The sequence below is a fragment of the Lagopus leucura genome, unplaced genomic scaffold, assembly GCF_019238085.1.
Source record: "Lagopus leucura isolate 7727_CA_CO unplaced genomic scaffold, USGS_WTPT01 Super-Scaffold_100047, whole genome shotgun sequence".
NCBI classification, from domain to species: domain Eukaryota; kingdom Metazoa; phylum Chordata; class Aves; order Galliformes; family Phasianidae; genus Lagopus; species Lagopus leucura.
This window is the reverse complement of record NW_024962293.1, coordinates 65,083-90,462: the sequence shown is the minus strand read 5'-3', so window position 1 is coordinate 90,462 and position 25,380 is coordinate 65,083. Positions and strand designations below refer to the sequence as shown.

General features: G+C 54.2%; 1 protein-coding gene across 2 annotated transcripts in view; it reads left to right on the top strand.

Moving 5' to 3' along the window:
• CDH22 (cadherin 22) overlaps window positions 1–24,495 on the top strand; it is a 33,934-nt gene extending 9,439 nt beyond the window's left edge. The window contains exons 4-12 of one of the 2 annotated variants that reach the window (XM_042884908.1): window positions 5,065–5,232; window positions 5,762–5,949; window positions 6,411–6,664; window positions 11,213–11,349; window positions 16,726–16,847; window positions 17,025–17,142; window positions 22,878–23,129; window positions 23,966–24,115; window positions 24,179–24,495. In XM_042884908.1, the coding sequence (XP_042740842.1) occupies window positions 5,065–5,232; window positions 5,762–5,949; window positions 6,411–6,664; window positions 11,213–11,349; window positions 16,726–16,847; window positions 17,025–17,142; window positions 22,878–23,129; window positions 23,966–24,115; window positions 24,179–24,495 (1,706 nt within the window). Of the gene's footprint in view, window positions 1–5,064; window positions 5,233–5,761; window positions 5,950–6,410; window positions 6,665–11,212; window positions 11,350–16,725; window positions 16,848–17,024; window positions 17,143–22,877; window positions 23,130–23,965 lie in introns of both variants that reach the window. The other variant, XM_042884907.1, reaches the window with a different exon arrangement.
• Window positions 24,496–25,380: the final 885 nt, after the last annotated feature.

Genomic DNA, 25,380 nt, shown 5'->3' with positions numbered 1-25,380 from the left:
CGTATTAAGGCATAAAGTAAAATGCGCCCTGTGGGACTGTGGTGAGAATTAATGTCACTCCAGGAGACCAAGCTTCTGGATTCCTTGACTTTTTGTGTCTTAATTCTCAAGCTGGCTGTTCATACACTGGCTGTTTCATACACCGCCAGGGTTGATTTACGGTTCTGCTTGCGATTCATAAGAGCAAAACTGCTGACAGTCTGCAGCAGCCATCCTCAGCTCCAGGCAGTGCAGCTGTATGCCCCTCTGCCAGCAGTGCCGTGTGTGGCTGTGCTGCTGGAGGAGGCAGGGACAGGGCTGGCCGTGCTGAGCAGGCTGTGATCTCTGTGTCTGCCTTTGGCACCAGTCAGGAGCTGGAGCATCCCGCTGCTGAACCCCATCCTCCTCCCCCTCCAAACCTGGAAAGGTTTTATTGTTCCAATGGGAGTCCTGCCCTGCCCGCTATGGGTGGCCGGTCTTCTTCCCTGAGCATAAGATTTAATTATCCGTAGCAGAAGCATCACTCTTCAAAGCCACCATTGTTATTAATGGCCATAAAAAGAACCATAAAAACCTGGAATGTTACATTTCTCATAATATACGATAATGAAGAGCAATTTGTTTTCCCTGTTTGGTTTCGACCTCCCCCTCCACTTTTCCTTGCAGGTCCACACACTCCTATGCTCCCTCATGCCCTGCCTAAGCCTATGGTGCAGGCACTGCTGCCTGGACAGCAATGGGTGATCCAGGGGACAGAGGGCAACCAGCCCACAGCAGGGGGTTGGAGCTGGGTCTTTCTATGACTCCTTCCAGCTCCAGTTCTCCTTTTCTTTGTCTTTGCCTGTACTTCATACTGAGGTTGTTGTGTGTATGGGTGTGATTTGCACACTTGGATGCAGGATGCACACTGTGTGTACGTTGCTCAGTTTGTCTCTCATTCCTGGCTGTTACCAGCGTTAGCATTCAGCAGGTGTGTTGGATTTGACAGAGCTTTCAAAGTCAGGTCCTAACCTGCCAGTATACCAGCAGAGCATGCTATGCTCAGTCCTACAGCTCAGTAAGGCCTGAAATCCCGTGTCTTGTCTTGGAAGGCTTTTTGGAGGGAGATGAGCAGGACCCTGCAGGCATCTGTTCTATTTAGGCTTTGTGCTGCCTTCCCTATTCACTCTCAGTGTGCCAGTAGGGTGCAGCTGATCTTCACGTGCTCTTTGTCACTCAGAGCTGCATTGCACTGCTCTGTGGCAGCAGCCACAGGGTGCCTCCTTCCTCTTGGAGGAGGCTGCAGTCAGTGCACACACGGTGCTTTGCTGCTGCTGTTGGGACGTGGTCACTTCTGCTGTTACACTGGGGAGGCTGCCTCTCAGCATGCTGCAGTCTTTGCGGGGATATTGGCTGTCACAGAATGATGCTCTGGGTGACATCCCCAGCCTCGTTGTGTTTGTTGCTTCCCTAAAAGCTCAGCTTAGGAGATTGTATGTGCATCTTGTTCTTTACTGGAAATAAGAAAGCCGTTCTTAAAATCTGTCATTCTGCTGCATGCAGAGAAAAAACAGAAGGACTCTGAAGGCTAATTGGAATGCAGTCTGGCATTTCTTATTACTTAAAACAACTCCTGAGTTAGAGCCTGTCTCCTGATTTGGAGGCTCAGCCAGCAAGGGCTCAGAGGTCCTCGAGCCAGGGAGAGCAGGACGAGAAATACTGTCCTGCTGGGAGGAAGTTTGTTTTATTGCATGTAGTCATGAGTTGTTTCATCCTTAGCTGCCAGCACTGTTGCTTGGAGACCTCTGGAGACCATAGGCTCAGTCCTGGGGTAGTGCTGGTGGGGTGGGAGCTGAGCTGCTGGGAGCGTGGAGAGCTGTTCTGATGAGCTGTCACTGTGATGCAGTGGTGGGAGGCAGAATGTGTTTCTCTGCTGCTCTTGCCAGTTTGTTAACAATGCTTCTTGGTGCCTGGGAACACGGATACCAGGATAGACCTGTCTCTGTGCTCTCATGGGTTTTAGCAGGTTCATGCCTCACCCCAGAAGATTATACACCACAGCTCTGCACAGGGACAAAGAACAGGTTTTTATGATAGAAGTGGTGAGGCAGTGGAACAGAGATGAGGTGGGTGCCCCATCCCTGCAGGCACTCGGGTCAGGCTGGGGGTCTTTGAGCACTGATGGAGCTGTGGGTGCCCCTGCTCACTGCAGGGGGTTGGGCTGGGTGGCCTTTAAGTGTCTCTTCCAACTCAAACCATCCTATGACTCTGGTGGTGTGTCTGCAGAAGAGCCACCTGTGGGCTTAGTTGAGGCAATTGCTGCCATCAGTGAGACTGAATGTTGGCAGTCCCTGTCCAAAACTGGTGCTTCAAAGAACTTCTCTTGGTTTGGGACAAATGGTATGTTTGGTCTCAGGGAAACCAGGGTGTATTTACTAACGTGCAATGGGAATGAATGTTAAATGACCAGGGGGATTTAGCTGCTAAAGGAAGAGTGAGAGTGCTGAGCCCATCCTCCAGAGCTCTCCATGGGGCCTCACTGATGTGAGCAAACTGAGCTAGTGGAAGGTATCCCTGCCCATGGCAGGGGATTGGCAATGGAAGACACTTAACCTGCTGAGTGCTTTGTCCTGCTTTATTTCTATCACCCAAATAGTGTCTGCTATTGAGCAGATTTGGTGCAATTTATGCGATGCTGCAAGTGTCCCCTTGCTTGGTAATTACACTGATTAATCTGGATCATGCTGGAAAGCCACATGTGCCTTGTACCGGAGGGTATGCCACCATGTGTCTGTATTGTTCAACTATAACAGATGCTGACAAGAACTGGGGAGATGAAGCGAGCTGGAGGTTGTTCTTGCTGTGTTGGCAGAGTTTGGGAAGGAGAATGTTTGGCAGTTTCTCTGGCTGGAAAGAAGGTGAATTTGTGGATCTTAGGAGATGACAATGAGGTTTTCCATGTTCTGTCTGCAGCACCAGAGGTCCCTCTCTCTTCTGTCTGTGCACCCAGAGAAGGGCTCTGTTCCGTCTCTTAGTGCTGCTCTGTGCATGGCAGACAGCCCCGACTTGTTCCCCACTGGAACGAGCGACCTTGGTGGTGTTCTGGGAAGCCTGAGCTCTTCCCTCCCGTCTTACACGGGGTACTCTGGGCTGTGTCATTACAAGCAGCTCAGTTAAGTCATTACCGCCTTGGTGAATACATGAGCTTTTTCTCTCATCCCAATTCATCACCTCTGCGCTGACATGAATCATTTTCATTATAAAATGCTTCAGACCCCGTTAATTAACAGAATTGCTTAAATTTCAGTGAGATAGCGCTTGCCCAGAAATAACGGCTTTATATTCATAGCAGAGACATGGGAGGCCCATAAACGTGACCAGCTGAGGCCAGCCCTGTGCAGAAGGTTTGGGATGTGCCCTGCCAGGAGCTGTGCTCCGTGCTTCTGACCCGTGTGCTGGCGTGGAGAGTGGGCTTTGGTGAGCAAGCGCCAGGAGGGCTGAGACTTTCTCCTGTGTGTTAGTAGGCAGAAGCTGGAAGTGCCCAAGGAATAGGGGACAAGCCTCCATGGGGCTGAAGATGGTGACAGTTCAAGTAATGATAGAACTGAAATGACAAACTGGAGAGAACTGGGTGAGATTGTGTCTGTCCGTGAGAGCCGGGAAGCTGCAAGCATCTGAAATGGCAGTGATGCCTTTATAATAAATCCCAACAACGATAATTGTTGGAATAATTGCTAGTTTGAGAAAGCAAGGAGAGAGAAACATCTACAGAGCAGCGTTGCCAGCTACTGCTGCACCCGTCATGTCGTGCAGAGGAGGAAAAAAGATCCTTTCTTCCTTTCAGCTCAGTGACATTTGACTGCTATTGTGCCACACCACCAGCAGCTCCTTCTTGTCACCTGTCCACTGCTGCCAGGAGGTCAGGCCCCATAGCTGCAGGCTGCACAGGGCATGGCGGGGCGTCTGCCATTTGGGCTTCGGTAAACCCGAGCAAAGGAGGATGTGCAAGGCTCGCAGTAATGGGAGGTAAAGCCAATAGTTAATCAGAAAAGCCTGGAAGAGAGCAATTACAAAAACAGAAAGCAGTGGCTAAATCTGTGGAATGTTACGAAACTGAGCTGGAGGGGATTTTAAGCTGCTCTGGGCTGCTGCTGGGATAGTGGGGCTGGGAATGCACCACTAATGACCTTGTACTCATGTACACGTGCTTGTGTGCCCCTGGTGCCACCCCAGGGCAGAGTCGGTTCTTTCTTGCTTTCATTCTCAAAATGTTTCTCTGTGCTTTGTTTCCATGTAAATGAAACATCTTGGCTGACATACAAAGTCGTAACTTCTGCTTTCACAATGTTTTTTGGGCTTCCTTACTCTTTCCTTCTTGTTTTGCATTGCTGTATATTTTAGTCCTGGTCATTTCTCCTTGCTCAGATGAATGAAAACCTGAAAAGACTTTTTACACAGTGAAATCTAGAAGGAAAAAAGAAGCACCAACATACCATGCATTTTGTTTGGCTTTGTCTCAAGTGCATTCTCAGCCCCAGGACACTGACAGCTTCCCTGGTCTCCTAACTTAGAGACACATTTTAAAGACACGTTTGAAAATGAGGGGGTCTGTGCACCAATGGGAACACCCACTGGGATGGCAGAGGTCGGGTGAGTGGGCAGCTCTGCCCCACATCCCTCCTGCACTGCTCTGCAGCAGCCAGTCCTCCCATGGCTGCAAGCTGTGCTCATCCTTCTGTGGCTCCTGTCTGAGCAGATAAGGATAAGTGGACTGCTGCAGATTGCTGCCAAAGGGGCTTCGTGACTCAGCAGGGGCTCTTACATAGCATTCCTCCACACGGCGTGCAGCTAGCTCCCACCAACCCTTTACCCTGCTCCTGGCTTCCCTGGAGGAAAACACAGACCTCCTCCAAATTTGGGACTATGAGGGTTAATTAAGTGTTAGAGTGCCTGCTGTATGAGCAGAGGCTGGGAGATCTAGCTGGCCCCCTTTGGAGCTCCAGCTTGCTCTAGGTACCCCCCAGCCAACTCTCTCAGCCTCACCTGTTCTGTGACTCTGCAGATGCTCTGCCATGTGCCTGCACTCACTCCACTGCCCACTTCCAGGTGTGATCCGGACAGCTGTGGCTGACCTGGACCGTGAGACACAGGACCGGTACGAGGTGGTGATCCGTGCCACGGACATGGCGGGACAGCTGGGCGGGCTGTCCGGCTCCACCACCGTCACCATCGTGGTCACTGATGTCAATGACAACCCACCACGCTTCCCACAGAGTAAGTTCTGCTCGTGTTGTTGGACTCCTGGCACAGCCTGGTGTGTGGCTGCAGGCTGAGCCAGCCCTGCTGCTCGGGATGTTTGCGGGGCAGCAGCACAGCACTGCAGAACGCGCAGTGGTGTGCCTGGGTCTGAGTGTGTCCTTGCCCAGCAGCCCCATGGGGGGGACTCCCTCAGCTGAGGATGCTACAGCTGAAGGTGTCTCAGCTCTTTAGTTGCTTCTCCTAGAAATTACAATTGGTGAAGTTGGCCAAGAATTGGACAACACTGCTGTGTTGTGTCTGTGTAGAAAAATCATCCCTTTCTCTACCTGGCTCTTTAAAGCATTAGCTCTCCCCGGTTCCCTTCTTGCAGCCCCTGTTTTTGGCTGGGGTTTGTTTTTCTCAGGACATTCTGAACTACAGACATTGGCAGAGTTTGGACAGTACTTGTGGCCCAAGAGCTGTCCCAAGGAGGTACACAAAGATGTGCATCAGGCTGGGGACGGTGCAGGCAGAGCCGTGACCTTGGTGCTTTTCTCTCCTCTAGAGATGTATCAGTTCAGCATCGTAGAAACTGCCCCTGTAGGCACTGCCATTGGGAGAGTCAAGGCAGAGGACTCTGATGTCGGGGAGAACACCGACATGACCTATCAGATGAAGGATGAGGAAGGGGTGGAGATGTTCAAAGTCACCACAGACAGCAATACCCAGGAGGCTGTCATCACCGTTCAGAAGGTGAGGAGAAAAGCTGGCTGTGGGGAGGGCAGGCATCTCCAGGAGGGCCCTTTCCTTTGTGGGCTTCTACTGCGTCTGAGTTGAAATAAACACTCCTCTGAGCGCAGCTCTAGCAGTAGCATTTCTGTGCCTGCAGATGCAGGAAGAGACCTGTTCTGCCTGGATGGCACAGCACAGACCTGTTTCTGGGAGGGAAAACTAAAAAGGAGCAGCAGTGCAGTGCCTTCTGCTGCCTGCATGGCTCCTGGGAGAGAGCAGTGTACAGATGGAGAGGTGCACAAAGTGATGGAGAGCAGTGCTTACAGCTCTTGCTGATAGCACCTGTTAGGAGCAGAAACATGCCCACTTAATTCCCACACCTGATCAGCAACACCAGGTGTGGCTAATGGGGGTCCTGGGGCAGGATGTGGCTAATGGGGGTACTTGGGCCAGTAGTGACTAATTCTCTCCTATTGTCTCAGCCTCTGGACTACGAGTCAAAAAAAGTGCACACCGTGGTGGTGGAGGCCCTGAACAAGTTTGTGGACCCACGGTTTGTAGACCTGGGCACCTTTCGGGACCAGACCATCGTGCGGGTGTCTGTGCTGGACGTCGATGAGCCTCCTGAGTTCTGGCCCCCCTCCAACACAATGGAGGTCCAGGAGGATGCTCACGTTGGCTCTATCGTGGGGGTGGTCACCGCCCTCGATCCGGACACAGCGAACCATCCTGTGCGGTAAAGCACTGCTCCAACTCTGTATCCCCTTCCCTTTTGGCAGCGGGGGTCACAGTGTGGGGTTCTCACGGCCACCACGTGTGGCAGAGTGGGAGTGGAGAGGTGGTGCAGGTGATGAGTGCTTCATGTGTGTGCTGCAGAGCAGGCAGCGAGCAGCAGTCTGTGCATGGGTATTGGCAAGCTAGAGCCACCATCTCACAGGTGACAGACGTGTCGTGGGCAAGTGACAGGCTTCTGAGTGGCAGGGAGTGCCGGGGAAGGTGTCTGGGTGACGCCTGTGTGTCCTTGTGCTGACAGCCAGGCAGCCGCAGTGGAGCCTGACACGGGCCAGGCGAGCGAGCAGGAGTGACAAGCGGGCAGCGATGGGGAATGATAAATGAGGTGAGGCTTGGGAAGTGCGGAGCCAGAGCTCAGCTGTGTGTGCGCATGCGTGCGTGCAGGGGGATCAAAGATCAGAGGAGTTATATTTGGGCAGGGGACATAATCCAGGCAGCGGCTTATCGGCACAGGACATTTCCCGTTTCCATTTAATTTGTAGCTAAAGAGATTGTTACCTTGTTAAATTGTTATTACCTAAGGCACAAAGCAGCCTTCTGGCTCTGCCAACTGGCCTGAGTCATGAGCAGTCGGGATGAAAAGCTGGTGTTCTGAAAACATCCTCAGCATGTGGAGAATTTCCTTGAAATGTGTGTTCTTGTGCCAGGTGACAGCGGGGCTGCAGGCACCTTCCACACAGCCTCACTTCAAGTGAGCAGCATTGGCTCTGCATTGAGGGCTCTCTACGGAGCCCATCCCTGCCTGCAGTAAACTGGGGCAGAGCCTTGGGATGGCGGGTAGAGACCTCAGTGTGTGCATACACCAGTACCTGTGCTTTGCACTGACACGTTTCCAGCAGTGCTACGGAACGGAGATTCTATTTTGTGATCTGCAGCTGTGGGGAAGGTGTCTTGGGGACAGAAGTCTCCTCCTTATTTACTCTTGTTCTCCGTGCCCTTCCCCATGGAGCTTGTTGCAATATTTGCAGACAGAACAAAAAGAGGCAGAGGAGAGGCTTCCTACTGCTGTGCAGAATGCTGAGGACTTGGAGCAGAGAGGAGCAGATCCAAAGGAACAGCAGGAGGGTTAGAGCCCAAACGTTACCATACAGCAAGCTCGGTGCCAGGTGTGGCAATGCCATGTGCTCAGGGACAGGGCACAGCCAACAGGACTCCAGGCAGGGAATTGCAGTGTGGTTTAATAAAAGGCTTTGCTACGCCTGCAGCTTCAAAGCAGCACCCAAAGATGAAGGCGAGCATCCTGCCAGGGCGTGCCACCAGCCCATCAGTGAGAGACAGCAGCACATCACCTCGCATCTCAAGTGTGCAGCTCAAAGCACAGTCACGAGGAGCCAGCACTTGTACTTCACCTCTGGTACATGAGAGAGCAGCCGGTCCTGACAGCGTGACCAGCATTTGATCCTCAGCCCCTTGAAGTCAGTGTGAAGCCTTTCAAGTTGGTGCAGTTCAGTGGATCCCTTTAAGTTCCTGATCCTTGTCTGCTGGAGGTGGGAGCTGGAATGCGGGCTCGTGAGCTCTGCTCCATCGGCTCTGCCGTGTACAGAGAAGGCCAACACCTTCTGCTGTGCCGAGATGTGCTGTCCCCTCGAGGCAGGAAAGAAGAAGGACCGCCGGAGACAGCCCAGCAAAAATCAGCACCGTCAGCGCTTCAACCCTGCTGACACCGGGCTGCTGGTAACGAGGTTTGGGAAGTATTTTAAGCCAAGTGGGACAGGAGGTGCCCTTGTCTCTCTGCATCCATCCCCAGGTGACACAGAAGGCTGTGCCACATCCCAGCTGCACGAGGATCCCGCTGCAGCTCTCCCTGGGTGCCCACAGAGCACCAACGTCTCTGGGGGAGCAGCCCCCAATTGCAGCTGCGCAGAAGGGCCACAGTGCTGCCAGGTGGATCTGGAGCTCAGCATGGGCTGTGTGTCCTGTGGGGAGCGCAGGGACCCAGCAGGGGCAGCGCTGTGTGAGAGAACGGTGCTCTTTTTTTTTCTTCCATCCTTATTTGTTGCCTGACAAAAGCTAGAAGCACTCTTTTTCAGAAAGCATTCAGTTCCCATTTGCCTTTTTGACGCTAGCTGTGTATTTCCTGAACGTAGCACTGTTTCTCATCCAAACCATTGTATTAGGCAATACGGTGATGTGCTGTGTGTGTGTGAGGCTGTTTGGATGGAAGCCTTTTGTTTTTCTCTCTGCAGTGAGCCTGTGCTCTGATTGCGTGCATCCCAGGCTTTATCAGCACTGGGAAAATGTTGCTTGGGATTTAAGGTTCTCAGAGATATTCTCGTCTGGCATTCAGCAAATCCAGAGGCACGTGTTGGACATGGGCATTTCTCAGAGTCCAGCAGCACAGCGAGAACTGCAACCCGCTTCAATACAAAAGGGAGAGGAGGAAAAAACAAACATAACAAAAAGCTTTTCACCCAGTGGTTGAAAAGCTCGCTATTAACAAAACACATGGCATAAAATGTGCTCCTCGTTGCGTTCAGAGGGAGAAGTGAAACAAACTGCTCGAGAAATGCATTCACGAGAAAGATGAGCACCGAGAAAGCTGTCTAAATTAAACAGTCGCTTGTAACATCCAGACCAACAGGCAGTGCCAGCAGGAGGAGAAGAAAATGGTTTACAAGGTCTGCATCCCAATCAGAGCTGGGCACTGCAGTTCCAGATATGGAGCAGCAGCAGCTGAGCAAGGAATATAGTGGCATCCTCCCCCTGAGCACAGGGAAGACATGGGAATGATGGTGTCCCTCCCTGGGCAGAACATCAGTGGGACAACGAAGGGGAAATGGGACTGCTGGAGGGCAGCACAGACTTTGGTTGATAAAGATCCTACTACGCAATATGGCATCAATTGAGCAGAACTGGATTCCTTCCCACTGGAAGCCCTGGTCTCCGTGGGGGTGGCCATAACTCCTTGGGAAGGGAAGGCCACGTGGAGCAGATGAAGGGCTGTAGGTCCACTTGGACTGGCCACATTCAAATCTCAGCCCCACATCAGTGATGAACACAGGCAGCACCCAGAGCTCTGTCTCCTGACAGCATTGCACTGAGGAGTGCAGCAGCAATGACAAAGGGATCAGATTTTCTGCTCCAGTTTGTGTCCTGCTGTAGGATGTGGGCAGTCAGTCCTTCCCAGCCAGCTCTGAAATGACAGAAGACAAGCTCAGCAGTGAAGCAATCAGAAGCACAAGAAGTGCTTACCGGTGACACGACGGTGCTCCCTGTACCCTCTGGCCGTGCAGGCAGCTGCTGCCAGATGTGATCACGGAACAGGACGTGTTAGGGGTCAGCAGCTGTGGGAGAACAATCGGAGCAATTACACAAATGTATCAGTTGTGCTATTGGAAGGATAGCAGATTTTGTCATCCCGATTTCTGTTCCTCCTTCTAGCACAATGTTGGATCTGCAAGGGTTGCCAGACCCCTCCTGTCCCTTCACAGTGGGTGAGTGTGGAGTGGATGAGAGGCTGCAGTACGTGCCAGTGTCACTGTCCCTTGGCTCTATGTTCATAGATGCTCCATTTCCAGGTTGGAGATGGGGCAGGAAATGCAGGAGGGCTGGGAATTCCCTGGGATGTGGTTTGGTGATGCCTGGGCTTTGTGTGACAGATCCCCGTCACCTCCAAGGGAAGACCGACATGCAGGTGTGGAACGTGATCATTTGTGCACGTGCACCAGTGAGATTTAGACAGCAATTTTCCCTTAACTACAAGCAAATGCTGTTGTACATTCTCACCCCCGTCTGCCTGAGAAGGAGGGAGCTGAGGAATGCAATCTGGTGCTGTGTAACAGTGAGGGCTTGTAGGCACAGAGCCATTGGTGTGCCTTTTGGGTCCCTGAATCAGGTAGGGATGCTCAGCTGTGTGGATGGGTGACCTGGGAGGTGACCTGCCCCCCAGCTGGCTCCCTCCTGGACCTGGATATGGGAGGTAGGAGGCTGTCCATGGCTCTGTGCAGCATGGCCATGCCTGGAGTGCCAGGCACATGGGCTGCACACCATGAGCTGCACACTGTGAGCCACAGGCACTTGGAGCAGCCGCCACGCAGCGTGCCTGTGTCACCCCTGAGCACGCTGCCAGCCTGGGGTTGCCCTGAGCCCTGCCCTGTCTGTCAGCTCTCCAGCTTGCTTTGTCCCTACATTCATCTTCCTCCTGTTGTTGGACATGTGACCGAAGGCTTTAATTTATTCCCAGCTCTCCTCTCGGTAATTTATCCTTTGTGCTCTTTGCTGTCTTGTATTATTTAATTCTGTAAAGCGCTCTGGGATGCAGCGCGTATGAAAGATGCCGTACACAATGGCATTATGCTGCATTGTTGTGATTTGTAGGCCTTCTGGATTTCTAATTCCGATCGCGGCGGCGGCGGTGGTTATTTGTGTTACGGCTGCACCTGATGGCCGTGGTTGGGTTGGGCTTCCCTTCCAGCCCTGCCTCCAAACAGGGCGCCAAGGCTCCCTTTGGCATGTCCCATTTTTCACATTTTCCCCTCTTGCCTGCACCCAGGTACGCCATTGACCGCAGCACGGACACAGAGAGGATCTTTGACATTGATGCCAACACGGGTGCCATTGTGACAGGAAAGGTCCTGGACCGGGAGACAGCGGGATGGCACAACATCACCATCCTGGCAATGGAAGCAGGTGAGCAGAGGAGCAGCCGTCTGGGCTGGACCACAGTTTGATGGTCATTTCCTATGGCCATCTTCCCTATGGCTGTGCCACCATAGGGCCTGCACTTGCAGTAAGCACAGGATCTGCTCACACCAGGCTGGGAGAGGCAGGAGGGAGCTGAGCGGCTGCGAGGGTTTTGTTGGTTGATCTTCCCTCTGTCTGCGTGATCCTGAGGTGATAGAGCCCAGCTTGGATGTTTCCAGCAGAAGTTCTGTTTGCCGTTTCTATTCCGGTAAAGAAAGAAAAGAACAAACCTGGTCCTGCTGCTCAAAGAAGCTTTGAATAAACTCCTCTTGAGGAATGAAAAGAAAATAATAGAAGCAAAGGGAAGGCTTTGATTCCCTGCAGGTGCTGTGCTGAGGGTAGGAAGATGGTGGGGTTGCCCTGGGCATCCTGCTGCCCTGTAATGTTTGCACAGGGCTTTGGTGCAGGGTCTGTGTTGGGTCCCCAAGGACCTTAGGGAACACTCAGATTCTCCGTGTGTTCCTTTTTCTGAGCCTTAAGATGGAGACTGACTTCCATCCAAGGCACTGTGCTGGGAAGCAGAAAGGCATTGCCAGGTTTTGTGCTTTGGCTGTACAACACCTCCCAGTTCCCGCGGACATTTGCCAAAGCCTGCTCACGGGATGAAGCCTTTCCTGGGCACACCCCACAGGGTTCCTGGTTCCCTTTTCTTTGCTCATTCTGAATAGGAAGGTGCCATTCAGATTCAATGTGCCAGGGCTTTGGCTGAGGGCCCAGCAGTTCCTTGTGGCTGCAGAATGGTCATCGTGGCAATGATCCACTCATTTAGGGCTGCCCCAGCAAGGGCAGTCAGTGACCTGGCAGACCCCACTGCCCCGGGCTGGGACCTCTGTGGCTCTGTCACCCCACGGGATGCTCTGTGCCCAGGGGTGGGTGAGCTCTGCACGGCACTGCCCCGCTGCCAGGGGAGGAGAGCTGATGGTGCTCAGCATCCAGAGGAAACGTGAGGTGACAAGAATCAGAAGGAAAATATTTATACGCGGCATCTAAGATTTCAGAGCAAGTCAGTAAATGCTGCAGCTCCCCTCAGGCAGGAGCGCCTGTCAGGCTGCATCGCTTCAAAGCCAGGGAGACTCCAGCGCTTCGACTTCTCCCATCAGCGGGCTCTGACTCATCCATTTTAACTGCCCAGACATTCCTCCCCGTGACATTATCCTTAACGTTTTGTAATCATGAAATATTAATGACTGATATTGAATTTAAAGCACAATTTATGTCTGAATCCTCAGGCAGAAAGGGCAGTTGTAAAGGTAAGGCCTTCAGAGTGACGGGGGGGGGGACTTGGGAGCGGGGCGTCGCAGCAATGCCTGGGGCAGCTGGGGGCCCTGTGCTGGCAGTGTGTGCCCCACAGCTTTGCAGCACTGCCCTGGGGCAGCTGGGGGCTCTGTGCTGGCAGTGTGTGCCCCACAGCTTTGCAGCAGTGCTGTCTGGCGTGTGCTCAGTGGCACACATGTGAATGCACATGCTGAGGCTGGCATGGCACTGCCCAGGGGTGTGTAGCCATTCTCCGCAGCAGGTATTCATCCATAACTGAGGTACAGTGTCGGCTTTGGTGGAGATGTGAGCCTTATAGAGCCATGTGCCCAGCTCTGAATCTGGTTGGGGCTGGAGGGAAGCTGTGCCCTGGTGAGCAGCTGGGGTGCAGTGTCCTGAATCTTGCCTTTCCATCCCTGGCAGCACTGCCCTGCGGGGGTTTAACAAGCAGCAGCTGCTGGGAACGTGCCAGCTGGCAAAATGTGCTCCTGTGGCCAGGCTGGCTGCTTAGATTTGCACAAGACCTAGCAGCAGGTGCTCCTGCTACAGAGACCACATCCAGGGGGGTATGCCCCACCTGTAGATAACTTGAGAGACTGTTTGCATCCGAGGAGCAGTAAGAGAAGCAGCAGAAGGCTCCTGATGTGCCCCTGCAGGCTGCTGCTGAGCGCAGTATTTGGCCTTGCAGCAGTGCAGCCAGCGGGAAACATGGGAACCATTCAGCAAATCTGGGCTGGGACCAGGCCAAGCACTCCCAGAAATAAATCTTCATCTCACTCACAAGCTGTTTACCTTCCTTGGGCTAATATTAGTGATTCTCTTCCTGTTTTCCTCTTTGCTCATGTAAAATGATGAGGCCTTGACTGCTGTGTCCACTGCTGGTAATTGAGATGATAAATCTTCCTGCTGGAGACTGGCTTTAATCAGAGCATTGTGTTTGGATGCGATTTAATGACTCTCATGCTGCTGAGTCTGGGCAGGGCTCAGGAGAGGTGAGAGCCATTTGTATGTTACTTGGCTGCTCTGTTGTTTCCACTTTGCTTCCCTGGAGCTGCGTCGTCAGCCCCAGCTGCTGGTGTTGGCCCTGTGTCTGAGGAGCTGTGCCCCAGCCAAGCCCCTGCAGTGTCCCTGCTATCTGTGCTCTGTTCCACAGTCCGCAGCTCTGCTGATAGCTGTAGAGCTGCCCTGTGCTTCACAGCTGGAAAGCAGCGGTCCGTCCCAGTCTGCATTTTATTCTCCCAATTTGCTGAGACGGTGAGGATTAAAATTCCACTCCTGGCACTTCTGACTTCTCCACCGATGTAAAAATTCTGAATTCAGTATTGTACCAATTCGGTCTTGATGTGGAAGAGAGCGGCTTGTGTGCTGTGCCCAGTGCAGAGGAGTGCTGCAGCCACAATCGCAGCCCGTGGGGCTTTCCTGGAGCTGGGCTTTGGGCTCCAGGAATGCTGCAGAGCAGCTTTCTGTCTGTGATGTGGCCACACAGCAGGGCAGTGCAAATGGTACAGCTGCTTCAGCACAGCTGGGTTTGGGTTTGCACAACAGAGGTTTGGTTGTGAAAGTCCAAAGCACTTCATCGTGAATTTGCATGAGGGTCTGAAGAGGCACCAGCTGGATCCCAGCACAGTGCAACTGTCACTGCCCTCCTTTCCTGCTGCAGAGGGGATGGTCGAGCATCTCCACAGCCTCTTCCCATCATTGCTATCTTCATCCACACAGCTCCCAGTGCTTGTGGAGCAGTGGGGCATCCTGCTGGCAGCTGTCTGGGAGCCTCTGCCTAGGGCAGAGCCCGGGTCCCTTGCATGATTGCACTCCTGGCTAACTGAATTAAAGAAGCCACTTGGGGCTGTAAGTTCAGCCAGGGCATTGGTCTCAGCCTCGGTGTGACTGTGCAGTGGAGCCCTTGGATGACACCCAGCCCAGGGAGTGCTCTCATGGCAGCACAGGGAGCGGAGCTGTTGGGGAGGTGCTGCAGCATGGAGCTGCATGGCACAGCTCGTGATGCAGCATCTCCCACACCATCAGGCCTAGGTTGGCAGAGGCAGCTGCCAGCCATTCACCCGCTGCGTTCCCAGCATCTCCCCTGTGTTCCGCGTGTTTTCCATGTCTCTTTCCTCAGTCTTTTCAGATTAATAGCATTCCAACTCCTGGAGGAAATGCAGGAACCCGACATGTTTAATTTTAATTTAGGGAACCGTTTAGGTAGCAGCCTGGTTTCCTCGCTGCTGTCAATCAGGTTTTCTCAAGGCTGACATCAATTAGTTTAAAAATATTGAATGTAATTTTGCCTGACACAACATATTGCAGCCACTGCAAAATATAATTTATTTTAGAAGAAGAAATAATTAAACTAATTTGCATGTCAGTCAGCTGAGCTGGGAGAGACATTGCCACGGAAAATGACTTTTTTCCTCCGCGGTCGCGCTCAGTCCCTCCGCGGCACACAGTGCCCTGTTGTGCTCTGCCTGGTGGTGGTGAAGAGAGCATTCATGTGAGGGGTGGGAGCGTTTCTGTGCACGTGGAGGTGCTGCACAGTTGTGCTTTGGGGATGCAGCAGTGATGCTGGCAGTACTGCGGCGTGCTGTGCGCCTTCCATCACCGCCACGCGCTCCTCATCGCGCTTCTGACCGTCATAAATCCACTTAACGCTCCGCCAGCCGCAGGAAGGCTGTTTCAAAGATGGTTTGGAGATAGTTTTATCAAACTCATCCAAATATTTTTCGTATGTTACGCCTGTAAATTCAGGTGCTGGCTGAAAGGAAGGGGAGGTTTATAAGGAAAGCGACTGAGGAGCCTTCACATAGATCATGGGACCGCTGGAATACAGAGGAGCGGATTGCGCTGCTGAGCTCGGTACTCCTGGAGATGGCTGCATCAAAGGGGGTCTGGGAGCACTTGGCTGTGCTGGGATCTGCTCCTGCACTGGGGGAATGTGATTGGGAAGGGGAGGAGGGGGACCTGGGCTGCTCCTTCTGCGCTCTGCCTCCTCTTTTCTCTTTCTGTCTCCTCTCCTTCTCTCAGCGGGGCAGTGCCAGATTCCTTGCACCATAGCACTGAAGTAAGGATCTCCATCTTCCTACAGTGAGCTGAGGATGGTGAAGCAGTGCTGTCACCCTTCTCCTTGCAGGAGCTGAACTGATTTCCCCTCAGATTCTTTGCAGCCCCAGTGGGTACAGAGCACTGCCCCCGGGTCCCCACTCCCTCCTGCTCCACTGCCTCCCACTGTCTCTCCCCCTGGAAGTGATGGCAGTTTGTTTCATTGCACCAACATGCTTTTTAAAATAACACGGTGTTCCAGGCTTTTAGTCACGACTTCTGCCTCCCTCCCCCAAAAGCAACCATCTAATCACCAGAGCAGCTGCTCTGGGTGAGAGGTAGTGATAATGCACGGGTGAGGTGAAGGCAGCTCCAGGAGGGGGCTCAGGTTCCTGGCTAATTATGGAGCAGTGTTAAATCTCCCCTCCCTTGGCTCCTCCTCTACTGATACGTGGGGGACAGTATTAATTTTGTAGACAAACAGACAGCAGAGCTCCTGCCTGTGAGAGGAGAGGCACTGAGTCTGTCTGAGCTGTAACCTCTGGGTGGAACAAAGGAGATGGAGAGTGAGGAATTCCTCATTCCTGGAAGCATGTGAAGAGCTTCAGGAAACATCAGGCCCTCCACAGTGATTTGCTGGTAGAGAGGGCACCCTGGGGCACATGCTGTGATCAGAGCTGTGCGTGTGGCTCCAGGCTCTGCGCGTGTGCCCCACAGCAGCTGCGGTACCCACAGCTCTGACCTGACCGTGGGGCCTTGCTCCCAGCTGGGCAGAATGGGCTAACAGCAGATTGCTGGGAGTCCTGGGCACACAGCCCAGCCGTTGGGCTCACTTACTGGGAGACATGGGCAGTGAGGCCAAGCGGTGCTCTGCAGGAGCAGCCGACCTGCAGAGGTCACCCAGCATGACCTCAGCACTGGCAGCAGCTGCCTGACCCACCACAGCCATAGGCAGATGGGATGAGGAGGGCTTGCTCCCTATCAGCAGCAGATGGCACCTCCTACTGCAGCTTTGGTTCTCCTTTGTTTCAGATAATCATTCGCAGGTGTCGAGAGCCTCTCTGCGCATCCGCATCCTGGATGTGAATGACAACCCTCCCGAGCTCGCCACCCCCTATGAGGCTGCGGTGTGTGAGGACGCCAAGCCAGGCCAGGTAGTGAGCAGCCCCCGGCCCTTCTCCCAGGGCTCTGCCAGCTCTGTGCCACCAGCAGTGCATGCAGGGCAGGGGCTGGTTTGGTCCCTGTGGTGCTCTACTGTTTCACACCCTCAAACGTGACCCCATTGAGGCTGTGGGGTGGCTCTGGTGCTCACCTCTGCTCTCTCCCCACAGCTGATCCAGACAATCAGCGTTGTGGACCGTGATGAGCCTCAGGGTGGTCATCGTTTCTACTTCACGCTGGCACCTGAAGCCACCAACAACCACCACTTTTCTCTGCTGGATGTTAAGGGTAAGCCCTGCTGGTGGATGTGAGGGGCTGTGGCTGTGCTGGGTGCAGCTCAGGAGCCCATAGGTATCCCTACAGCTCCTGGTTCTGAGATAGGCCCATTGAGTGCATTTTCTTATAGTGGGTCCATCAGATTCCTCCTTTGTTGCAGAGCGCAGTCTGCTTAGCTCACTGTGTTTTCAGGGCTTGTGGTCCCTTCTTTGGTGTGAAATCTCCAACCTGCCTGCAGGCAAGGAGATGAACATGTGCCTGTTTGCAGCATTACCATTCATCCCTCTGCAAAGCATGCCCTAGAGTGTGGGTCAGCCCCAGACTGCCATGAGGGTAACTGGGCAGCGCCCTGCGGATGGGCAGTGGCCATGGGAGCAGCCCCAGGGATGCTGGAGGGAGCAGCAGTCAGGCTGTGTTTGTGTGGGTGGTGGCAGTCCTGGAGGGCAGTTATCATGCTGTTCCCTGTCTTTAGTGGGTGTTCTTGGTGAGTTTAGGTGCTGATTTCAGGTAAGGACAGCAAGGCCCCTTGCAGCTAGTGGGGTCTTCTCCAGCCAGATGTGTGTTTGCCACAGGGACCAACCCAGGTGGGGGCCAGCAGACTGTGCAGCAAGGCTTTCTCCCTGTTTGGCGTTATTAGGGTTGTTCAAACAGAGCTTGCAGCAGAACTTCCAACAAAATTGTGGGAGAACCGATATCGTTCTGTGTCCTGAAAAGCACAGCTGTCTCTGACCCACGACCCCCCCTGCACTCATAGGGCAGCTGGTCACCAGACTTTTGCTTCTTAGCATGTAAGCAAGCTTTAATCCTCCATAAGATTTTGCCCCACGCCCAGCGATTAACTTCCTTCCCTGACCTCAGGAAAACATATGGGAGCTCTGTTCCATGCTGGTCCATCCCTTCCTGCACCCTAATGTCAGCTCTGGGGCTGCAGTGCCTGCTCTGAACCGGGCTGTGCTGGACCCAGGCTGGGGTGCTGCTGGGATCGCTGCTGGAGGGTCCTGGGACTCGGCAGGGGCTGCTCCACTGCCAGCAGCATTGGGGTCAGCCCTGCTCGTGCAGTGGGGCTCATGGGCAGGGACCCCAGAGCCAGTGCTGCAGGGCAGAGCTGCAGGAGGGCCCAGGATGTGCCCCCCCCCCCCCCGAGCTGCTGCTCTCATGAGTGGGACGACGCGCTCATCACGCGGGGTAATCCTCCGTGCTAAATGATCCCACAAACCTGCATGTGGTGCAACACTGCATAAAATGAGTAAAAGCTGGCGTCACCTCCCGCCTTCTGCTCTCGGTAAACAAATGCTGTTGCTGCAGGGTTATTCCCAGGGTGTTTGGAGACCCTCCCAGTTGCCAAGCGGTGCTTTCTGCCACAGCAGGAGGCGGTGGCTGCCTGTGCAGATGGAGGCATTCCTCACTTCTGCTGTGTGTGTGCTTTGCTGTCATCTCCCTTTGGTTTCCCCCTGCCCTGACTCCTCCGATCCATAGCAAGCCCTGGTTGTGCCCCTCCTCTCCCCGGTTCCCCCACTGCTCTCTGCATTGCCCCCCACCCTTGCCTCGCCCCTCTTCCACTTATCTCTCCTCCTCCATATAAATATCAGTGGTGACAAACTGCTACCACCAGCCCATCTGTTTCTTTGTACAAATTTGTAGCCAGTTTTGAAACGTGATTTATAAATATTGCTTTTGCAGCCAAAGAGTGACACTGATGGATGTCAGCACAGATGGATCCGCTAAGCTCTCGCTTAAATCCTTCTCATTTTTTGCTTTGCACCTTCTTCCCTCGGCTCCCACCAGGCAGCAGAAAGCCGTCTCGGGAGGGTGGTGTCCCCAGGGACCAGCATCCCCTTGGGAACACTCTTGTTGCAATCCGTTCTGCAAAGTGCCTGCAGTTACTGCCTGCAGCCCCGCTCATCAGTGCCTGGTGGCACGCATTGCTGCCTGCACTGCCAAGAGCTGCCTTGGTGCCAGGTCAGGGATGTAAGAGCGAAAGGTGACCCTGCAGGACGTTCTGCATTAGCTGAATTACCGCTGGAGCCGCATGGAGGACTCAGGCTTTTAGAAACAGTGCTGTTTCCTATTGGCATCTCTCGCTTTCTGCTCTCGACCTGTCCAAGTGAGTGCTCGAGCACTTGCTAATTCGTTAGATGTGAATGAAAAGTCGTTTGTGATAGCTGTGAGCCCAATCTGGAATGCAGATGCTTTAGCAAATAAAGTGTCCAAAAGGGGAGATAGTGCTGGGGAAGCTGGCCTTGCCCAGGTTCAACCGGTGCCTTTCCAAAGCCATTCACCATGCTGTGACTCCTAACTCACCTTTTGCTGGGCCTTTCTAGCCATAGAATATTGATTACAAAAGGATTAAAGGCAATTAAATACTGAAATCATGTTCTCCAAGAAATGCTAATTGTGTTGGAAGAGACAGTAGAGAGCATCTAAGCCCAGCAACCTGGAAGGGTGGTAGATAATATGGAGCGACACATGGAGCTATTGACTCCGGAGCTCAAGGGCTAGGCAAGCAGATGTCAGAACTCTCTGCAGGTCTCATTAAGAGCTTGTAATGGCTGATAGAAGATCTAAAAATCATTGCAATCAAAAGCAAAATGTTAGGATTTGGGGATTGCCTCAGGATAGACAAAGCCTCCTCCAGCCCTGTAGGGATGCCTCTCTCAGCATGAGCAGCGCAGATGCTGATCGGATTTGGGGTGAAAAAGAGCATCAAACCTCTGCGAGGGCTGAGCCAAAGGCAAGGGAGCAGCAGTGGTGCTGTGGCCTGGCATTCAGAGAACTGGAGAGCAGAAACAGGCAAAGGGGAAAAAGGGATTCTTCTCATAGCAGCTGCACCCTCTGGGACTGGAAGGGGTCCCAGCAGGGACTCTGCATCCCCTGGGAATGGGACACGGAGGCTGCAGAGCAGAAGCAGAGAAGGGAAAGGTGGGCACCCACTGAGATGTGGGAGAGGGCACAGATAGCAGCACCCAGGTCAGAGGTGGTCACTGTCTTCTGCTGTGCTGGTGCTGATCAAGATTGAGTTATGAGAAGGATTTATTAGCTCTGTCTTTGAAGCTGCCAAGAGCCTCTTTGGAGAGGGAGTCTGAGAGACATAATTATTTCATTATTCCTAGTCGTGTTATGCTCCCGCCAGTGTATATTACATTCCTCTCCGTGCACTGACTGGTCCCTGTGCTCTGCTCACGTTGGTTTCTGCCTTTTTTGATTGCTCCTCTAGCAGGTAGAGGTGCTGCTTCCTGACCATTGCATCAGGTGATACCGTGTGGCATGGAGTAAAATCTCTGCGTGTTCCTGGACCCTGCGCTGCCTTTCTCCTGTCAGCAGCTGTTGTGCAAGGAACAGGGATCCAGAAGGTGCTGGGAGGGGCATGAGGGTGACAGCAGGTGGAGGAGTTGGATGCAGGCACTGCTGGGGCTTCACGGGGGTCTGCCCATGGTGAGCAACATCCCTGGTGTGAACATGCAATTTCTATGGCTCTTCCTCCAGTAGGACGTGCTCACGTCTCCCCATGAGAAAAGAAAAATGTTGCTTTGTGATGACTGAAATAGTTTGGTGCTTGTAGTTTTTTTGTCTCTCCCATGCACCATTTTGAGTTGCACAGCCCCTTCCTGAGCAGAGGTTTCTCACACGGAGCTGGCTGCTCTGCTGCTTTATTTTTACTTTGTGGGTTCAGCAGTGAGGATATTTCTCCCTCCCGCACTGGGCGGTGCGGAGCTCGGTGGTGCAGCGCTGTCAGAGCGAGCTGAGGGTGGCAGCTGCCTCTGCAACTTGCATGTCTATTTCCCCTTCGTTGCCACAGACCATTTCTAAGCACACAGCATGCAGTGCTGCGCGGCAGGCCCTGCTCTCAGCAGGCTGCAGACTGAAGGGGATTCCTCGGCCCCCCGCTATGAGATTTGGAGATGCACGCTGGGGCTGCTCCCTCGGTCCCATGGGGTGGATATGGTGCAGGGGACTGGTGGGCCAGATCTGGGAGTGGTGCCTTGTCTGAGCTGCCGTGACCACATCTCCACCATCTGTGGGTGCCCAGTGCTTGCAATCAGCATGGACAGCTGGGAGCTGGTCCTGGCCTCTCGCTGAGATAGCACCATTAATGTTATTTATATCTCCCTGCTACGCTGCAGCAAGCTGAGGGAGCGGCACCGAATGAGATCGTGTTACCTTTGTGCAAACGATTAGCATAACAATTCAATTTTTCCCAGCTTAGCCTTGGTAGGGAATAGGAATCTGCTCTGCTCCTCCCTCCCACTCATTTCTGCACTGGGCTGTGCTGTGCCTGGAGTCACAGCTGTGCTGCAGCCCGAGGGCAGGGACCCCAGACAGCCTGCGGGCATAGAAGCAGCACACTCCTCTGCAGGCAGTCCCCTGGCCTGTGCAGGCTGCCCACACTGCAGCACTTGGATCTTTTCTGGTTTGGGAAGCGTGAGCCAGCGCTGCGTGCTGCAGCCCTGCAATATCTGAGTGCAATATCACCTTATTGCTGCCTTGTGATCTGGGCTCTGGGGTGGTTGCCTTTCTGAAACGTGCTTTGTGGGCAGGGAGGAATGAGGTTACCTGGAAAATTCCGTTGGTGGATGAAAGGTGCTACATCCAAAGGAAGAATTCTGCTAGTGAAAACCACAGCACAGCTCTGCATGGAGGGACAAGGTTTGGTTTTGAATCCTGGCTGTGTGCCATTCAGTGCAGCTCTGAACGTTGGTTGGTGTGGTCCTCTGCCCAGCGTCCACGCCTCTCCCCAGCTGGAAAGCGAGCTGAGCTCTTCAGGGCAGACCTGCATTCTCACGTGAACTGGAAGAGAAATGATGTTTTCCTGCCTCCTTTATGCCCATATCCCAGCCATCCCCAGCAACACAGCCATGCCAGCTGAGCTCCATGCTATGCTCTGCCCTGGCTGCAGCGCGGTGCCCTGTGACCTGCCCGCATCCTGCCCGCCCCGCTGCCCTACGTGTGGCTCCTGTCCCTCTGTGCCCCGGTGCTCCCAGGCTGCACCGATCCATACAGCAATTTCCGTGGTGGCAGTCGGCCCAAGAGCCACGATTAAAATAGATGTCTTTTCCGATAGAATTGCTGATTGATACAGAAAGGGGCCAGTCCAACATAAATCAGGAGCAATGAGGAGAGAGGCTGCAGACAGCAGCACCTTGCTGCAAACAGGCCGATCTACGTTTTATTAGATAAAGTCTGCAGACAGTCGGCAGCACCTTCTGACATCTGGCCGCAATTGTTCAGCCACTGTTCAGTCCTTTGCTGTCCATCTGGTTCTTCTGCTGGCCGGCTGTGAGTGGCACACACACAGGTGAGCAGGGAGCAGAGCTGATCCCAGGCCCTTCTCCTATCCTCCATGCTCTGGGTGGTGCATGGCTGCCCAGGCTCACCCCTGGCCCCGGAGCCCTGGTGTGTCACACAGTGGCTGTGTTATGGTACTGAGTGGTGCTGCTGAGCCCTTGAAGCAGCCACATTTGAACAGATGGAGCTGCTGGCTCAGAGGAGCTCAGCCTGCTCCTGCACAAGTTAAAAAGGACCCAGAGAGTGCTGGGCTGGGCTCCTCCCCTCTGCCTCTTGGGCCTGGGGACGATTAGAGGTGCACAGCCCCTGCTTGGCTGAGCTGTGAGCACTGGAGTTGGTGTCTGGACAATAATTTGTGCCTCTCTGCACCCCGAGGTTTCATCCTATGAGCAGAGCAGCTCATACTGACCCTGCTGTTTCTATGATGGAAATGACTTTGCTGTGGCTTTACTTCTTCCCTGCAGACAACACAGCTGCGGTGCACACGCAGAGAGTGGGCTTCAATCGCCAGGAGCAGGACGTGTACCTGCTGCCCATTTTGGTGGTGGACAGCGGCCCCCCGGCCCTCAGCAGCACAGGAACGCTGACCATCCGGGTCTGTGGCTGTGACAGCACCGGGGCCATCCAGTCCTGCAACAGCACTGCCTACGCCATGTCAGCAACGCTGAGCCCCGGCGCCCTCATCGCACTGCTGGTGTGCATCCTCATCCTGGTCGGTGAGTGCTGCCCAGGATGCTGCATCGGCTCTGGCACTGCGTGTGCTGGAGCACCGGGGCACAGTGTGGAGAAGCAGAGCAGTGTGGACTTGTCTGTGTGTGGGAATGCGATGGGGATGGAGAGATGATGCTGCAGTGCCCTCCGGTTCAGCGCAGGGCAGCTGGAAAGCTGAGAGCTCTTCAGCAGTGGGGCTGGCCTGCAGCTGGCTGCTGAGGGCTGCCAGGACTCAGGGGAGTCCCCTCTCCTTGGCATGGCATGGATCCCCATCTCCTGTCACATCTCCATTTAGAAAACCCTTTCTCATAAGGGGCACTTTACACTGGTTTCATTTTCCAGTGCAGTGCAAACAAATTTCTGCCTAATTGCCCAAAAGAATAAAGTGCACGTCGGTGCTTAAAAGGTGATGGGCTGAATGGATGATGATCCAGGACACATCTGTGGCTTGCTGCTCATGCTCCATGCCATCTGCTCCACAATTGCCCTCACAACATTTGGCTGCCGCCGTGATTCATCCCCCCCTTTTCCAATGCATCTTCCCCAGACTCCATCCGTTTGTCTGTCCAGCCGTGTGCTCATCCATCTGTCCCTCCCGTCTCAGTGGCTGTGCAGCATGTAAGAGGGATCTCCCGATCTGCACTGAGCCAGCACTTCTCACAGGTGCTGATGTGGCACAACTGTTGCCCTCCGGCTGGTGGGAGCCGCCGGGGCTGTGCTCTGTGCTGCCGGTGCGCCCTGTGCCAGAGGGGTTCTGCCTTTGTGCCCTGGTGCAGGTTGAGCGTGCTGCTGCTGCACAGCACGTTGCCTGTTCCGACAGTCTCTGTGCTTCCTCCCCCAGTGCTGGTGCTTCTGATCCTCACGCTGAAGCGACACCACAAGAGCCACCTGACATCCGAGGACGACGAGGACATGAGGGACAATGTCATCAAATACAACGACGAAGGAGGGGGCGAGCAGGACACGGAGGCTTACGACATGTCCGCCCTGCGCAGCCTCTACGACTTCAGTGAGATCAAAGGCGGGGACGGGGGCGGGGGGCCGGGAGAGGGAGGAAACCCGGCCTCTGAGCGCCATGCCCTCCCGCAGTGGGTGCAGAGCCCGGACCTGGACTTCTCCGTGTTCAGAGACTACATCTGCAGGAAGGTGGAGCAGGCGGACGAGGACCTCTCCGTGCCGCCCTATGACTCGTTCCAGACCTACGCCTTCGAGGGCTCCGACTCTCCGGTTCCCTCGCTCAGCTCCATCAACACGTGGTCCAGCGGCTCGGAGCAGGACTTCTCCTACCTGGGGGGCTGGGGGCCGCGGTTCCGGCAGTTGGCAGCGCTCTACGCGGGGCGCCGGGGCGAGGAGGACAGCGAGGAGTCCTAACGGCACCGCCGGACCCGCCGGGGGCAGTGGGTCGGGGGGCTGCGGCGGTGCCGGAGGGGCTGTGCCCTGGGATCGGGGGTCGGTGTGGGCGCTCCTTCGCGGTGCTCCCAGTCGGAGCTGTGCCACAACAACCGCGCCGGGCGCCCGCGGGAGCGCTGTGACCGTCATAATCTCCTTAATGCTGATCTCCGTTAAAGCACTGCACATTAATTTAAGAAAGGGAAAAAAATCTAATTCGAGAGCATTTGGAGGGGGGTTGTCCCCCACAAATTGTCATTTAAATAGATCCGTTCAGTGAGGCCCATTCAAGAGGAGAAGAGCAAACCGGGAGCCTTTTGTTGTTTAAATTGTTTTTGTCACTTGAGTCTCAGAGCATTTGGAGCGCTTTGATTCCTTTAAGAGCTTTCCTTGCAGAGGGAAACAAGCTTTTAATTCTGTTCTGCTTTTTTTTCGCTTACGTTTGCTCACTTTTTGGTGTCCTCTCTGTGCGCAGGGGATGCTCACGCTGTGGCTCCGCGGGCTCATCCTGCGCAGAGCGACTGCTGCTCGGCAGCTCACTCCAAAGCGCACTTCTCTGCTGAGCTGCAATCGCTTCTTCTCTCAGCTCTTACACCTTTCCTGTGGTTAACCGAATGGCGGTGACTGGATTGAGTCTCTCCTGCCTTCCTGTGCTGTAGGCACTGGCTGCAACATCCCGTTGTGTCCCGTGGCCCCGTGGTGACAGATGGGGACGCCCTACTGCTGTGGGGGCACGGTGCCGTCCCAGCGGCGGTGCCCTGTGAGCGACCCGCGTGGGCCCCTGCAGCACAGCTGCTTTGCAGGAACCCTCTGGTTCTGCCAGGTGCACTGGGAGGAGGCAGGAGGGATGTGTCGTTGTTCTCAGCT